This window comes from Nematostella vectensis, chromosome 8 (genome assembly GCF_932526225.1).
Source record: "Nematostella vectensis chromosome 8, jaNemVect1.1, whole genome shotgun sequence".
Lineage (NCBI taxonomy): Eukaryota > Metazoa > Cnidaria > Anthozoa > Actiniaria > Edwardsiidae > Nematostella > Nematostella vectensis.
In genome coordinates, this window is record NC_064041.1 from 9584154 (window position 1) to 9601282 (window position 17129).

At 41.2% G+C, this 17129-nt stretch overlaps 1 protein-coding gene across 2 annotated transcripts; it reads right to left on the reverse strand.

Moving 5' to 3' along the window:
- Window positions 1-4712: 4712 nt before the first annotated feature.
- LOC5519385 lies at window positions 4713-16634 on the reverse strand. 2 transcript variants are annotated; one of them, XM_032364189.2, is made up of 16 exons: window positions 16482-16634; window positions 14669-14728; window positions 14526-14591; window positions 12403-12468; window positions 11895-12194; window positions 11286-11336; window positions 10657-11019; window positions 10510-10542; window positions 10230-10262; window positions 9060-9425; window positions 8926-8985; window positions 8010-8372; window positions 7552-7593; window positions 6435-6803; window positions 6118-6165; window positions 4713-5352 (listed from the first exon to the last, which is right to left on the reverse strand). In XM_032364189.2, exons 1-16 carry the CDS (start codon window positions 16558-16560, stop codon window positions 5072-5074), a joined length of 2580 nt encoding a protein of 859 aa, XP_032220080.2. In that variant the 5' UTR covers window positions 16561-16634; the 3' UTR covers window positions 4713-5071. The 2 variants fall into 2 exon arrangements, with proteins under 2 accessions (XP_032220080.2, XP_032220081.2); XM_032364190.2 differs by having other exon boundaries at window positions 14526-14588; window positions 16482-16633.
- Between the last annotated feature and the right edge of the window lie 495 nt (window positions 16635-17129).

Consider the following 17129-nt stretch of genomic DNA (forward strand, 5'->3'; position numbering starts at 1 on the left):
CCTTTAGTCAAGCGGACAGAATTTCTGTTCAAACATAGAGAGTTCATGTGGGTGTAATTGACAATTGATCATTCAGTTATATTATTTTGTAATTTTTAAAACATTATCAGGCTAAAATAGGATGCCTGATTTGATGTAATTTTCAAAACATTGTCAGGCTAAAATAGGATGGCTGATTTGATATCAAAAATATAATTTTTAATGTTCGAAAATGATTCTGTCTGTTGTCCTATATTTACCGTAGGGCTTTATGTCTATACCTCATTTCTAATGAACACACCCATACAGAGACATATCCAGGGGTGGGGAATGGGGGTGATTTTCTTCTGAAGACATCTGAAGCTATCATATAAGTTAACTGTCACCAAATTTTTCTCATACAGTATGTCTGCTTAATGGTGTCCAGTGGAGTACAATGACTGTGGTCACACAAGTAAACTTGCACCCAGAATAGGTTGTTCAAGTTTAAGCCCCCTCTTTCTCGCTTATTTTTTTATAAGTACTTTTATTGTTTGATACATTCACTGTACGCCGTTGTATTTTGATCACACGTGAAACTATTGAGAAAATTAAGTAAAATCTATGTATAATCTCCGGCTTTATAGTAGACCCCTGGTATGAAGTAATTGCCTTGAAGAACAGTTTAAAATAACTTAAATACCTCGTGATTTTGATAGAAAAACAGTTGGGCAAAGTTAGAAGTTCTCTACTTAATTTTGTATCAAGTAAAACTTTTACACTAATGTTTTAGTTGCTTTACTTAGCTTATTACAAAGCATTAGCATCAAGTCGACGGTGCTTCCCGGGTCTGTGTTCAGCGTTTAGTGAACTATAAGTGCGTGTTTTTCGATATTGAATGTGGCATATTATTTTCGGGGTGTCAAACTGCTTCAAACAAACGGTTAGGCTGTATATTCGTACTCCCCTTCGCGCCGCCATTTTGTTTCAAATGATAGCTTGGCATACAAATACCAAGGGGGAGGGGGTGGGTACTCTGCTGTGATTGGATAATTTTTTTATTTAAAAAATGCATCCAATTTTAGTTATGATCCTAACTGATGAATTATAACATTTTAAGGACTGTAGCAGGCCTCAAAATATTAAGGAGGCACCATACAGAAACACTGTCACTGCCACACCCCTACTACCGGTTATTTCTTTATATTTTTATTTTTAGATATGGGGGCGGGAGCACGGGCTGACATACTAAAGTTATTATACATTTTCATGCGTATGTCTGATTTAACGCAAAGTTTAACTGTGTCAGGGAGAAGAACACTTCAGCTTTTTACATTACTTATTTTCCCTCTTATTTTCCCTCAATGGTGTGGTAGAATGCAAAAAGAGGCAGACCAACTAATAGCCATATAGACTTAAAATATTGGTACATCTTTTTGTAGTGTCATAATGATGATGGTGACGGTGACAGTGACGGTGATGGTGACGGCGACGGGGGTCTTTTGAGAAAGGAAAACTTGAAAATAAGAACCAAGAGCACCTCATCACACCACCTCTTGCCATCATTACCGCCCTTAGCCTACTTGCAAGCGCTACCACCCATTTCTATCTCTCGCGATCAGTACAAAAGCAAAATGGCGGCCACGAATCGAAACACCACGATAGCACCGATCTCCCGCCTATGGTATGAAAAAAGAAGATATTTTGGATGAAATGCAAACAGTATACATTTCTGGACATTTATATTCACGTCATACTAAGCATACGATCAATACCTTTAAGTTTATACACATCACTAGACAACCCAGCCTTGACGTATGTCTATGCGCATGCGCTTCACTCCAGCACTCTCTATAAAAAGAAATGCCGAAAGTACTTGTATTTGGTAGCTTGAACGTGCTTCGCGCAAGCTTGTATGTTCTTATTGATGTCAGGCCCGTAGCCAGGGGGGTTCGAGGGGTTCGGACGAACCCCCCCCCCCCCCCCCAACCCGGCTTGAAGTTCCGCTCAGAACAAACAAACAAATATATAACGTTGGCTGGAAATATACCGTGCACATCAATATATTATTAAAATAACTATAAAAATCTTTTTATAATAATTATCTTTATTATTATCGCTATATGTTAAAAAGCACCATATTAATAACATTTTATATACAAGATTGATTACCTAATGTAATAAGGCGAGGAGAGGGGTATACCGGAAATTTGGTCCGCTGAAATGGAAAAACGAACCACCCCGCTCAAAATCCTGGCTACGGGCGTGGATGTTGTGCAAATCGATATTCGGTCGGAGATTTTTTATCAGTGTCGGTAGTGGTCGCGGTGTACCTCGTAAAAGCATCCAACTTTTTCATACGAAGCCATACCTAGATGTAAACATAAAAGAATACAGGGTATTAGAACAGGTTCTTAAACCGTTTTAATGTTGGTCCGTTCTTTGCAATCTGTTATGGTGGCAAGAAGTATCACTAGGTACCAGAAGCTATCAAGGAGTGGGCATTGTGTTTGAGGCCATGGAAATAACCCTGGTAGATCAGAATAAAGGTGTCTAATCGCGACCTAAGTTGTGTTTGCTTTTATTCTTTGTGTGTTATTTTTAGCGCTTAATTGAAAGGTGCAATTCTGCTGGTTTTCCTTCTCCAGTTGGAAATTTGTCTAAGAACGAGCTATTATTTTGCTGTTCAGATGCGTCTTCAATACTATTTATCCTATTAATCTCGTTGTGTTTGTGTCATATTACTGTAACGATTTTTTTTGGCTTGACCGGTACAGGGAAAAAAGGGTTAATTTGCGCCCGAATACGATTTCCATCTATGGAACAAGTCCACATTGAAGGCACCGATGTTCATGTGCGAGGCTCTCATGTCCACAACGTACGAGCTTGTTTCTCACTAGCTTATAAAGCGTGCAGTACATGCTGCAACCTCGTATACTGGTATTATTGACATCAGAACCTTCTATGTAGACATAGAATTGATCCATATATGGAACAAAGCCGCGGTAAGAAATTAAAAGTACGCATTTTTTTTTTCGTGGTACCTAAACAACGCTAGACTAGATCCATGTGGGATGATGTTTCATTTCTTAACGTTTGCTCATTTTCTTCAAACAAAGTGACTTTTCAATTTTTTTTCTTGTAACCGTCGGAACTTGACATTTACCGTGCGGTTACGAAAAAATGTAGAAACAAATGCAATACTGAAAGCAAAACTATCAGGTTCTGACACCAGCCAAAAAGTAGGCAAAAATAAGTAGGTGTCGGGGCTCAACCTGACTATAATAATCTTTCAGTTTACGGGGAGATTTAATCACTAAATTCCCCTTGTGCCATAGTATATCTTAAATAATCAGTTGGATATAAAAAGCCCGACGTTTTGGCAATGCTTCTCATTAAAAATATAAATTTCAGTACCATTACTTTAGTGAGAGTGTTTAGGTGTGGTAGCAAATTTGTTCTTTTGTTTATATGTAATCATTCAATCCAGTCATGCACATTTACTTTCATGTTTTCTCTAATTACAAACAATAGTACTAACAAGAGTCTTATTTGTAATCTGTTCATCTTAGGTTTGCCGCCTTCTTAAATCACCATACTAAGGTTTTTAGAAAACCCATTTGCACGTATGCGTTCAAATCAAATCCGCGAAACCGATGAAAAAAAACCGGAAAATTTTGAAAACAATACCTATTCAATGCTTTTGGAGAAAACGGAACCTTTAAAAAAAGGCGGTGTCATGAATGAGCGCGATGTAAATAAGCAAAATGGAGAACAGTTCCATGTGTTGTAGAGCTGTCGTGTTCGCTCTCGTGTGGAAGGAACGGTTAGAAAAGGAAAAAAATCACACCGACACACAAAGTTTAAAAAAAAAAAGAACAAAAAGTTTCGTTTCAAACTATCAAACTAAAACGGATACCCGTCATTAAACGACGTGACATAAAGCAACCCAACAGTAAGATTGATACACTTTTTTGTTTAATAAAGACCTATTTACCTTTTCTATACTGAGATTTCGCCATATAGTGTTCACAATAACAACCATAAATATAATTGTTTTTGATCATTTGTGTGATTTTCTTCTATTGCTTAATTCGATACCGTATTTTTATACATTAAAATTTAAGAGAACATCTTTAGGAACATTTTCAGTCTTAAACAATATTTTATTAGCTTCGCCACAATAGGCGGCGTAGCCTTAATTGAAAATATAAACGTTCTTATAGAAATAAAAGTGTACCCAATCACGACACCAAACATTGATACCCCCTTAATAATGGTGTTTTCAAGCTATAGCTGCTCAGTAGCAGATCTAGGGAGAGGGTTTAGGGAGGTTTTTTTTAGCCCCCCCCCCCCCCCCCCCCCCTTTGGGCTGCCAGAAAGCCATGTACCATATGGCTTAAGCGAAAAACATTGGACGCAAAAGGCATTGGACGCAGATGCATTGGACGCAGAAGGCGTTTGACGCAAAGGCATTGGACGCAAAAGGCATTTGACGCAAAGGCATTGGACGCAAAGGCATTGGACGCAAAAGGCATTTGACGCAAAGGCATTGGACGCAAAAGGCATTTGACGCAAAGGCATTTGACGCAAAGGCATTGGACGCAAAAGGCATTTGACGCAAAGGCATTGGACATTAAGGCAGTTCACGCTTGCAAAGTCGTTGGACTTTAAACCCATCAAAACCAAAGCGATTACCAAAGAGATAGAGGTGTTTGGTATTAAAAAGGATGAAAAGTGCATTAGACACTGTACATGTTTTTGTTATCTTTTATTATGATTCAAATGTTTCTATTTTTTTTCATTAGCTAACAAATCTCATTCTGTACTTTAACACCCATAGGGTAACATTATTTTCAAATCCACTTTGGGTATCGTAAAACAGAGTACATTTGAGGCATTTGTTCAAAAGGGGTCTCTCTTTGGTCTAGACAGCGTTTTAATATAGAAGGGTTCATACAGAACAAAGGTATAAATCTTTCTTGTCACCAGAAAATGGAATGACTGGAATATGAAAATGCCTCTAATAACACTTTTTGTGATATAAACACGCCGATCTCCCTGTTATATGCTATCAAATCTTCCTAAAGGCACTTGTATTTTAAAACTGCATCTACACACAAAGATATCGGACCTCGATGTACTTATAAGTCCCAACACATGGATCTCCATACACTTCGTTCTTTGCGTACAGCGGACATGCGTTTCGGCCGTTGCACGCGCATCTAATGAGCCGTTGTGACTCCGCTGACCTGCAGCTGGTAGTGCGTATGGACGGGTGGGGACAAACGCTGCGACCGCTGGTTCGGCCATAGTTGGAGTAAAGTATCTTTATGCGCTTGTTTTGTGGGCAGTTAAGAACGCCGCTTCGGTGCTCACACAGACGGATTAGCGCTTAAGGGAAAAGGTGAAAGATGAGCACAATATTTTTAAGGGGGGTAGGTGTTGGGAGGAGGGAGCGGGTATTTACAAAAGTAATGGGAGGGGTGGGCGATTTTTGTCTATCTGCTCGAATTTTTTTTTTTTTTTTTTTTTTCTGCGGAAGCTTCAGGTTTTCATGCTTTTTTTTTCTCTTGCTGCGCTGGGGGTAAGATCGGCCTGTACGATTTTTTTTCTTTATTTTTTCTTACGCGTACCCCCTCCTCACTTTTCTACAGGTCTATCCCTTACTTTGCCAGATCTAAAATTTACGGGTGTGTGTACGGAAGTGGCGAGAGTTCGTACGGTATAAAAATGGTGAGTATGCAAACTAATCTTAAAAGTGATGGGTGTGCTTACAGAACTTAAAAGTGATGGGCGTAGGTAGCGAACTTAAAGATCATTGGTGTGCGTGCCGAACTTAAAAGTGATTGGTGTGTGTACCAAACTTTAAAGTGATGGGTGTGCGTATTAAGTTTGGGCCAAACTTTAATAGTGATGGGTGTGCGTACGGAACTTCAAAGTGACGGGTGAGTGTACGGAACTTCAGTGATGGGTGCGTACCGAACTAAAGTATGATGGATGTGCGTACGGGACTGAATAGTGTGCGCGCGGGGCTTAAGAGTGGCGGGTGTGCGTACGGGGCTTAAGAGTGGCGGGTGTGCGTACGGGGCGTAAAATGTGGGGATAGGTATAGACAGCAGGTGTGCACGGGGATCAATACATGACGTGTTTTCGTACCTGGCGTCGGAGGCCGCGGTGTGGTGGTTGGCGCGATTGTTGTAAGAGCTGAAAAAAAAAAAGGAAAAAGGCCGTTATTACTGACCTTGGTGGCGATGTGTTTTTTAGTACTGTTTCTATTTTCTGAAGAGGTAAAACAATTTGCTATGTTTAATGTTTATGTTTTTTTTTATTTCTGGGCAAAAATCCATTTTATAATATTTTTCTTTTAACCTTATTTTAATACATGATCATGCCATGAAAGATCGCTTTAGATATACAAATATCGAGATACAAATAATCCAGAACTACGAAACGAATGTTTATCTATCTCATACCATGTGTCTTATCGCCACAGTATCTGAGCCTACAAGCAGGTGGCTTGTCCAGCTGGTACACGTAAAAGCCGCCACAATTGCGGACTTTGATGTTCTTGCTCCATTTGCAGCAGTTTTTGGCCCAGTGAAAGCAAACTTTGCGCGTAGCTGCGCCTTCATCCACATCAGGCAGCGGTCCGTTCATCCAACCAGGCGCATGCGCACCGCAACGGTGGTCGGGGATACAGGTTCTTGGCATGTTCGTTCCTGCAGCACCGCTGAACCGATACCACCCTGGTCTCATATTGTTGTCGCACGTGTATTGAGAGCTGATATGACTCATCGCACGGTCAGCGGAATTCAGGGAACGGTACGAATAGCATTCTGGGGCTGGGCATGGAAAAGCAGAGCATTAGGAAAGAAAAATTACAAATTTTGGCAGCCCATTTTGCTTCTTCAGTCTTCACTTTTGTCCATTTTTGTCAACGTGTGTTATTATTGTTGCAAAGTAAATGATAACCTTGAGCGTGACGTCATCGCGTTTGATACGTTTCCAATTATTTGGTAGAAAAGTTTTACCTGAAAAATCTTCCTGGAATGTCATACACAGTAAAACAGTTAAGCCAGTGTGATGTATCGGGAGTAGAAGGCCTTTGCGATATGTCACCTGACATACAGCATGTCACGTGGTGTCACGCACGCGGACCTTCACGGCATAGGTCACGTGGTGTCACGCACGCGGACCTTCACGGCATAGGTCACGTGGTGTCACGCACGCGGACCTTCACGGCATATGTCACGTGGTGTCACGCACGCGGTCCTTTACGGCATACACCTATTTCAAATAAGGTTGCGCTCGGAGGATCGATGTATCGTAACCCGTAGTGCTTCAAGGGTATCAAATAAATAAGCAAATAAGCGCAAATAAAAAGAAATCCAGGCTTCAAAGGCTGTAGAATTATTGCTCATGTTCCTATGAATTCCTATGGCTTTTAGATACAGTGATTCAGCCGTTTACACGATACCAATGAAGCACTGCGAGCTACGATACATCGATTTCCGAGTGCAACGTTATTTGAAACGGGTGTATATCAAATGAGTATCTCGTGCGCTGGCATTCACGGAAAAAGTCACCTACCTGCTGTAGGTGAGGTCAGGGGTGGGGCGGTTGTCGTTAGCGCTAAAAGATAATAAACGGGACAATGTTAGTTTTTTGTTAGTTTTAGATCCATCATAATTGTTTGATATATCAAAGGTAGGCAAGGGAAGGGAGAAGCGCTTATCATATAATTCAATTTATTCGTTACCGAGCGCGCGGGAAACCTGTGATGTTGTAAAAACGGTAGGGCCTGAACCTGTTACTAAATGCCAGCCTGTAAAATCGTAGTCAACACGAAATCCTTCAAAGTTTACATGGAAATTCTCATCGTACACAGTACTGAGGTGACAAAAAAGCTAAAAAATCGACTTCAAATTATGGTATATAATGTCCTAATAAGGAATTGACCGAGCGGGTTAGAAAAAACTAATGTTTTTTTTTTAAATAATAATAATTGATATGCTAAATCATGCATGCACAGGAGACTTTATACTTACCAGGGGCATCGCCACAATATCTGAGTCTGCATGTCGGGGTTCGCCCCAAGTGATACACGTAAAACCCGCCACAATTCCGCACTCTGATTTCTTTGTTCCACCTGCAGCAGTTGTTATCCCAGTGGAAACACACCATGCGGTTTACTGCACCTTCGTTAACATTGGGCAGCGTTCCATTTAACCAGCCAGGCGCATGCGTGCCACATCTATTTTTAGGAACGCAACTAGTGGGCATGTTTGAGCCTGCAGCTCCGCTAAAACGGTACCAACGCGGGCTCATACCGTTATCGCAAGTGAACAGCGGATTCGAATTCCCCATGGAACGGTCAGAAGATTTGAGTTCGAGGTAAGAAAAACACTCAGCTGAAATATAAGAATTGCTCTTAAAAGTAGTTTTATACTGTTAATCAAGCTAGAATCGCATTCTTTTCACCATTACCATAACTACAACAGTTAACAATGATAATTATCGATTTTTATTATTTATTTTTTACTGAGGTTATCTCTTCCTTATCCATATCATTTTCATAACCACCACCACTAGTAAATCGTCTTTATATCATCTTTAAATTCATCGGCATCATCGCTTTCATCGAAATTATGCGTTCGTTTTTTTTTCGCTCGTCCCCAGGAACCGCCTGGTCCTTTTTGGTCACAGTGCCTGGTAAAGATAAGGTTGTGGGCGTTGGAGCAAGTGTTATTTATTTGGTGCTATCGGTCACAGTGCCGGGTAAAGATGGTGTTGTGGGATTGGAGCAAGTGTTGTTTGGTGCTATCGGTCACAGTACCTGGTAAAAATAGTGTTCTGGGCGTTGGAGCAAGTGTTATTTGGTTCTATTGGTCACAGTGCCTGGTAAAATGATGTTGTGGGCGTTTTAGCATGCAAGTGTGGTTTGGTCGTTATTAGTAATAGTACCTGGTAAGGATGGTGTTGTTGGTGGTGGAGCAACTGTTGTCGGCGCTGCAGTGGTAGGAACTGAAAGACACGACACCTTTGTTAGTCGTTGTTTAGCTCCATGCTTTATCTACACAAGCAAATAATGGTCCTACCAGGTCCGTTATCGCCACAGTATCTCAAACGACATCCCGGAGGCTTCATTAGTCGGTACACGTAGAACCCTACACAATTACGGACTTTGATGTCCCTCTTCCAGAAACAGCAGTTGTTTCGCCAGTTGAAGCATGCCTGGCGAGTAACCGCGCCTTCGGATATTTTGGGCAGTGTTCCGTTCAGCCAACCAGGTGCATGCGTTCCACAGTGCATTGTGGGTACGCAGCTGGTTGGCATGTTTTTACCGGCACTACCGCTGAATCTGTACCATCCCGGGCTCATGTTTTGGTCGCATAAGAAGGGTTTGCCAGTGTATTTGATAGCGCGGTCAGAAGAGTCTAGTAGTTTGTAGGAAGAGCATTCATCTTGAAAAAAGAACGATCTATTATTCATCACTATCACAATAATTATAACCATCATTAACGTCATCGTCATCGCCAACACCATTTTTACAATTTACACCACCAACACCGTCATCATAATTACCATGACAACAATAAGCCACAACACCATCATCACCCTTGCCGACATCATCATCATCATCACCATCATAAATTTATTCATATCATTTTCCATAGAACAGCACCGACACCACCAGCATCAACTCGTCGTCATTCTAATCATTACCATCACAGTTATCGTTGCGAGTACCCCCTAGATAAGCCCGCATGCACCACTTTCACCATAGTAACCTAAGCGATACCTTAGAGGTACGGGTGGGGGTCAGGGGATCGATTGATTTTGGGGTAGCCCAGCTAGGAAGTACAGTCTCTCGTCGCAGCTAATTTGCATTGATGGTCAAGTCAAAAGAACAACTGGTGACCTAACCTCGTGGTGTCAAACCTCAATAATAGTGCTTACACTATTTAAACCTCATTGTAACCAGTTTACTCCCGATCGATTACGTAAAATTTTGGATTTTTAACGGAAACACATAAAAGATATTTTAAAACTGTGAAAGCGGTGTGTCTATTGAAAGTTTCTTTGAGGATATTATTGATAATTCAGAGCGGATGGCCCGTTACATAGCGTGAATTCTAATAGATTCTTTTGTCTCTTCTCGGTTGAGGTTTCCGTCGGCCCTCCGGAAGTAAGTTGGTGAGTATCTATATACTGACGAGTAAAGCCAGTCACATAAGAGGTGCTTATAGACTTGAGATGCTCTTTACCTGTCGGGGTGGTGGGAGCAGGAGTGGTCGGGGCTGAAGAAAAAAAGCGAAAGATTGTGTTAGAAAACACAATGAAAATGATCGAGCTAACGGGATGGAGATTGGCCAGTAAGCGAGTGAAACATAGCTCGCGGGGATTTCGAGTTTCTCAGTTTTTGAGTTCCAGTCTTGCAAGTAACACACACACACTGAAAATTATATACAAATCTAAGGGTCGATCTGAGTTTCAAGTCAGGAAGTCCATCAATTGATGGATTCAGAAAAGACATCAAACTCTTACCAGCTGTCGTTGGCGGTGGCGGGGTAGAGGGTCCTGTGGGCAATACGCATTAATCCCATTAGTTCATTTGCGTAATTTTAATCGCTGATAGATTTATATAGCTCCATTAGAGTCTTATATGATATTGATTATAACAAGTGTACTAACCAGGTGCGTCACCGCAATATCTGAGCCTGCAAACAGGGGGCCTCTCTAGCTGGTAGACGTAAAACTCGCCACAGTTGCGGACCTTGATGTCACTCTTCCATCTACAGCAATCATTCCCCCAGTGAAAGCAAACTTGACGAGATGCTGCGCCTTCGATTGTACTGGGCAGCGTACCGTTTAGCCAGCCAGGCGCATGCGTGCCGCAGTGATGCTTCTGGACGCAACTTGTGGGCATGTTCTTGCCCGCAGCGCCGCTGAACCGATACCATCCTGGGCTCAGCGTATTGTCACACGTTGGCTTTGATCCAGAATTCCCCATGGCACGGTCAGCGGTGGTTAGCTCATGGTAAGAAATGCACTCGGCTAGAGCGGCAGGAAGATAGTAAAAAACAATCACATAGATCAAAATTTTGGTTACAATCGGTATTTCATTATAATAGTTTTTTTATATAATAACTTCTTATTATCATTCCCATGGTGAAGTGTCGAGTGTCGAGAAATCGGCCAACTATATAATCAATAAGAATAATACAAGTGATAATCAATCGTAATCATATGTCACCATCTCGATGATTCATATGTTAATGTCACCCTACTATAAGCATCGCCATTAGCATTACATGATATACCTGGAACAGATGGTGTCGTGGGCGTTGTGGTTGGTCCTGATGTTGTCGGTACTAAATGGAGAAACAAACCTTGATCAGTACACAGAACACCTTTCATCCAGTTTAATACTTATCATCAATTCCAACCCCTTTCATCCGGTTTACTAATCATCAATTTCAACCCTTTTCATCCGGTTTACTAATCATCAATTTGAACCCCTTTCATCTGGTTTACTAATCATCAATTTTAACCCCTTTCATCCGGTTTACTAATCATCAATTTCAACCCCTTTCATCCGGTTTACTAATCATCAATTTCAACCCCTTCTCATCCGGTTTACTTATCATCAATTTCAACCCCTTTCATCCGGTTTACTAATCATCAATGGTCTGTTTATCATCAGTCTCAACCCTGTTCATTGGGTCTGTTTATCATCAGTCTCAACCCTGTTCATTTGGTCTGTTTATCATCAGTTTAAAGCTCTTTTAATTCAGTAGTTTGCTATAATTATAAATCTCAGTCTCTTTCATTCGTTCTGTTTATTATGAATTTTAGTCCCTTTTATTCGGTCTGCTCTTCATCAATCTCAACCTCTTATATCCGGTCTCCCACAAACAAAACACGCTTACCGTATTTGAACCTGTACACAGCGTAAGCCCCTGCTTTGCCCACGCCGCTCCAGCAATCCTGGGTCGACCCATCTTTCGCGTATGTCTTGTGCGCATCGACTCCGCTCCAACACTCGCCATAAAAGGCGATACCAAAGTACTGGTAGCCAGCGGCTTGGACGAGTTTTGCGCATGCGTCAATGGTTTTATTCATGTTGTTCCAGTCGATTTTTTGGCGTAGGCTCTTGATGAGTTTGGGGAGAGGGTGAGGTGGGCCTTTGTCTCTGAAACAACCGACTCTTTCAAAGGGAAGAACTCCCGCTGGAATAAAAGACGCAAAAAATTCTTGTAAAGAGACCGACAACTTGATACGTGACGAGTTGATAGCTGATTTTTACTGCTCAATATCTTTGCGTACCTTTCAGCCTCTCGATTCGTTTTCAAGATTTTGTTGCTCGATTTTTTTTGTTTAATCCTGTACTGGTCAAAATATCAAATTTTCGATCATTTAGAAGTCTGCGCCCCTTACCATCAAAGTCCGGCACTGTCGTGTAGTCCGCATCTGTTGATTCGGTGTCCGAAAACATGTCCGATACTATAACAACAAGTTATTCTATTTAGATCAAGCAAACATCGCGCAATATAAAGGAAGGGGAAGGGGATTGGGTGGGACTAAAGCTGATTACACAAGAGCAGTTGTATGGTATTTTTTGTCATTTGAGCTGAGAATAAAACACCCCCGGACAATGTTAAATTGTCTGATAACATGAAAAGAACAGGGAAAGCTTAAATTCGTCCATTCTACCCTCACGCAGTTTCCCTGCTAAAAGTTCATATATGATACGTTCTATTTTCACACGAAATGTCCATATGCACAATACATTTTTGCAAAAAAATAATATGCGCAATAAGCTCTATTTTTCGCGCCAAAACGTCATAAGCACTATACGTTCTTCTTTTATTTCGAGGCGTAATGGTAGGGCCGTAGCAGGGGTGGGGCACTGGGGACACGTGTACCAAAATATTTTCAAAACTTATAAGAAAATACCATTGGGGACGAAGCAAGGGGTGGGGAACTGGAGACACGTGTACCAAGATATTAAAAAAATTATAAGAAAAGACCATTGGGGACGTAGCAATGGGTGGGGAACTGGAGACACGTAAACCAAAATATTTTCAAAAATTATAAGAAAATACCATTGGGGGCGTAGCAGGGGTGGGGCACTGGGGACACGTGTCCCAAAATATTTTCAAAAATTATAAGAAAAGACCATTGGGGGCGGAGCAAGGGGTGGGGTACAGGAGACACGTATACCAAAATATTTTCCAAAATTATAAGAAAAGACCATTGGGGGCGTAGCAAGGGGTGGGGCACTTGAGACACGTGTACCAAAATATTTTCAAAAATTATAAGAAAAGACCATTGGGGACGTAGCAAGGGGTGGGGAACTGGAGACACGTAAACCAAAATATTTTCAAAAATTATAAGAAAATACCATTGGGGGCGTAGCAGGGGTGGGGCACTGGGGACACGTGTCCCAAAATATTTTCAAAAATTATAAGAAAAGACCATTGGGGGCGGAGCAAGGGGTGGGGTACAGGAGACACGTATACCAAAATATTTTCCAAAATTATAAGAAAAGACCATTGGGGGCGTAGCAAGGGGTGGGGCACTTGAGACACGTGTACCAAAATATTTTCAAAAATTATAAGAAAAGACCATTGGGGACGTAGCAAGGGGTGGGGAACTGGAGACACGTGTCCCAAAATATTTTCAAAAATTATAAGAAAAGACCATTGGGGGCGGAGCAAGGGGTGGGGAACTGGAGACACGTGTACCAAAATATTTTCAAAAATTATAAGAAAAGACCATTGGGGGCGTAGCAAGGGGTGGGGCACTTGAGACACGTGTACCAAAATATTTTCAAAAATTATAAGAAAAGACCATTGGGGGCGTAGCAAGGGGTGGGGCACTTGAGACACGTGTACCAAAATATTTTCAAAAATTATAAGAAAAGACCATTGGGGACGTAGCAAGGGGTGGGGAACTGGAGACACGTGTCCCAAAATATTTTCAAAAATTATAAGAAAAGACCATTGGGGACGTAGCAAGGGGTGGGGAACTGGAGACACGTAAACCAAAATATTTTCCAAAATTATAAGAAAAGACCATTGGGGGCGTAGCAAGGGGTGGGGCACTTGAGACACGTGTACCAAAATATTTTCAAAAATTATAAGAAAAGACCATTGGGGACGTAGCAAGGGGTGGGGAACTGGAGACACGTGTCCCAAAATATTTTCAAAAATTATAAGAAAAGACCATTGGGGGCGTAGCAAGGGGTGGGGTACAGGAGACACGTATACCAAAATATTTTCAAAAATTATAAGAAAAGACCATTGGGGGCGTAGCAAGGGATGGAGAACTGGGGACACGTGTACCAAAATATTTTCAAAAATTATAAGAAAAGACCATTGGGGGCGGAGCAAGGGGTGGGGAACTGGAGACACGTGTCCCAAAATATTTTCAAAAATTATACGAGGAAAGACCAGTAGGCTGTGCCGCTAATATTTTCTTCATGTTTCTGTATTGTGCCCCCCTCCCGTTTGTCAAAGCCTTCTACGGCACTGAATAGTGCTATGCTTGAGACATACTTCTTTTGTTTTCGCGCATCCGATCCTCGTGGTGTGTCGTCAGCTCGTTTGGTACAGAATTTTCTGCTGGAAAAACGCTCAAATTTTACACACAAAGTACAACTATAAAACAGAGCGAACAAAAAAAACAATGAGCAGTGTACCTTGATCATTCTGAGTACTATCCAGCTCCTGAAGCAGTGAATCGATTTCTGAGTCTTCATCTACAAAAAAAATCAATAAAATCAATATACACAATAAAAAAGTATGTTCAGGCCCGTACCAAGGATTTTTCTTTCGGCGAAACTCGAAAAAGTGGACCTAATATTTCAGGGGAGGGGGGGGGGGGGGTGGGGGGGGAGGGGATTTCTTTTATAAAAATTTGACCATGCCTTTGCAGTATCTTCACGGGACGTTTATTGTCGGATTTGGCTACATACCAGAGTGATCTAGCTGATGCTTAATAGTTTTGTCTACAAATAATAGCACGTCTATTGAGAACCGAAAGTGGACCTTCGGCCGTTGCGGGTTTTCGCCCCCCCCCCCCCCCCCCCCCCCCCCCCCCCCCCCCCTGGGTACGGGCCTGAAAGTATAATCAAATGGATTGCTACGTGACCTACAAATTTGTTCCGTAGGTAAGTACAACGGTCCCCACTCCTTAGAGCATGGGAGTGGTGGTGAGGGAGGGAAAGGGGGGGGGGAGGTCGGTTGAGGGATTGTGGTGTCGAGGGGGAGAGGTCGACAACTCCCAGGGAATCATTTATTGCGAACATTTGATATTAGATGGAGAACTGATTATCCTTCCTTTGAAAATAGTCTGGGGAAAGTTGCGGAAGCAACAAGCCCCTCGAAACCCGAGCGCATCCACACCGGCGTTACAAAGAAACAAGGGAGAAATTAGTTACCTCCGCACCAGAGGTCAGATAGCCGGACACCGTCACATAAAAATATATTAAGCAATAAATGCAATTCTGCAAACAACTCGTTGGTGGCCTCTTCCGACCTTTTCCATAATCCGCAGACCACTAAAGTGTTTTCACTAAAAGCCCTCTCCAGACCTGATTGACATACGGTATATGAAACCGTACGCAGTAACGCGTGTACTAAATTACGCTTCGGCTCTCTCGACAAATTATCGAGTAAAAATGCGCGCTTTGCGACGGAGAATCGACAACCATTTAGGCGCGAAGTTCAAGAAATTTGAGGATTCAAACGGTTCCTCTTATACTAAAAGCACAAATAGGAATTTATCCAAGACAAGATTTCTGTGGTTTCAATCATTAAAATTAACGCCTATACATTATAAAAGAAAGCAAAGCATAACAATTTACTAGCTAAATTGCTATTTTGTAATTGTATTTTAGCATTCCTTCCCTTTAGTTTAAAATGATTTTATCTAAAAATATCCGGAGAGTACATGAAATAACTTTTAGTTGACGGGAAGTTTGTTTAAGTCCAATAATATTATTCAAGCATATCAGCGCGGTGTTTCAGCAGTTTCTTGGTAAAACGATAATTTAATGTTCCGCTTTGTAGAGACGCGTGACCTTATGCCATAATATGCCTCGACAAAGATGCGAGCTTGCTGATACTACCGATACATAAAAGTATTCTATCTTTAATTAAATGATATAAAGAGAAACCTAAAAACTGAAATGCAGTTCCCCTTATTCTAACATTTAAATCGATTTTTTAGGATTTTTTATGTTGCCAGTTTTAATATTTTTGTCTAGCGATAATTGTTTATCTAAAGAAATATCAAAAAAGATTTCGAAAGAATTCTGCAAATTAAAAAGCATTTTCTTCTCAATTCTACAATACCAAACAAACTTATTATACAAAGAAACCACTTTATATACTTCGTGCGCGTTTTGCCTGATTTAACGGTTTCTGTGTACTTTCCCGCTAGTAACGACTCCCTGTTTATTTTATCCTTCCCAAAAATAAGAACACGAAACAGACACTTGCATCTCTTACCAGTCATAGGCTTTGACGCAGACTTCTCGAAGCTGGACAAAATCAGCAAAGCACCGATCAAATTCAGGATGAAATTCATCTTGTCGTTTTGGCTTCGGGCGCTTCTGGGCTACTGTCCGTTGGGAACGCGAGAGGATTTATAAAGTGTCACTGAATGCCATACGGAAAATGTCACAATGAGTGATTGTAACTAGAGATGTTTTAGTATTTCGAAAGGTCACTGGGTAGTATTACGGAATTCAGTTGGAGCTTTCAGCGAGGTATGTGCTTGCGATCCTTATAAGGATTAGTTCTTTATACTTGGGCGGGAAAAGGAAATTTAAAGAAAAACTCCACGATAAAAAGAGGAATAACATAATTAGTTTGATTTTACTTCACAGTGAAATCTCAGAGATATAGCGTTGCTCGATTTATCTATTTCCAATATGTTAACAGCGCGTCCAGTTCAGCAAAGCTGAAGAGTTCAAATGCATGGGCTCCACAAAGCTCGATATAACAGTCATTTACGTAAATGATATCAATGTTCCGCGTTCCGACAACAGGGTACTTAGCTCCACACTCTATGCTCGTCGTTGCAAAGGATAACAATTATGCGACTAAAATATTAATTGATATTATTATTCAAATTTTCTGAACCTATGCTATAAT

Excerpts from the sequence above, each read along its gene's own strand:
- LOC5519385 (XM_032364189.2), bottom strand. The coding sequence starts at position 16,560 with ATGAATTTCATCCTGAATTTGATCGGTGCTTTGCTGATTTTGTCCAGC. Across the intron at positions 11,020-11,285 it reads CACGACACCATCTGTTCCAG|CCGAGTGCATTTCTTACCAT; the intron begins GTATATCATGTA and ends CTGCCGCTCTAG. Across the intron at positions 8,373-8,925 it reads AACAACACCATCCTTACCAG|CTGAGTGTTTTTCTTACCTC; the intron begins GTACTATTACTA and ends CTTATATTTCAG.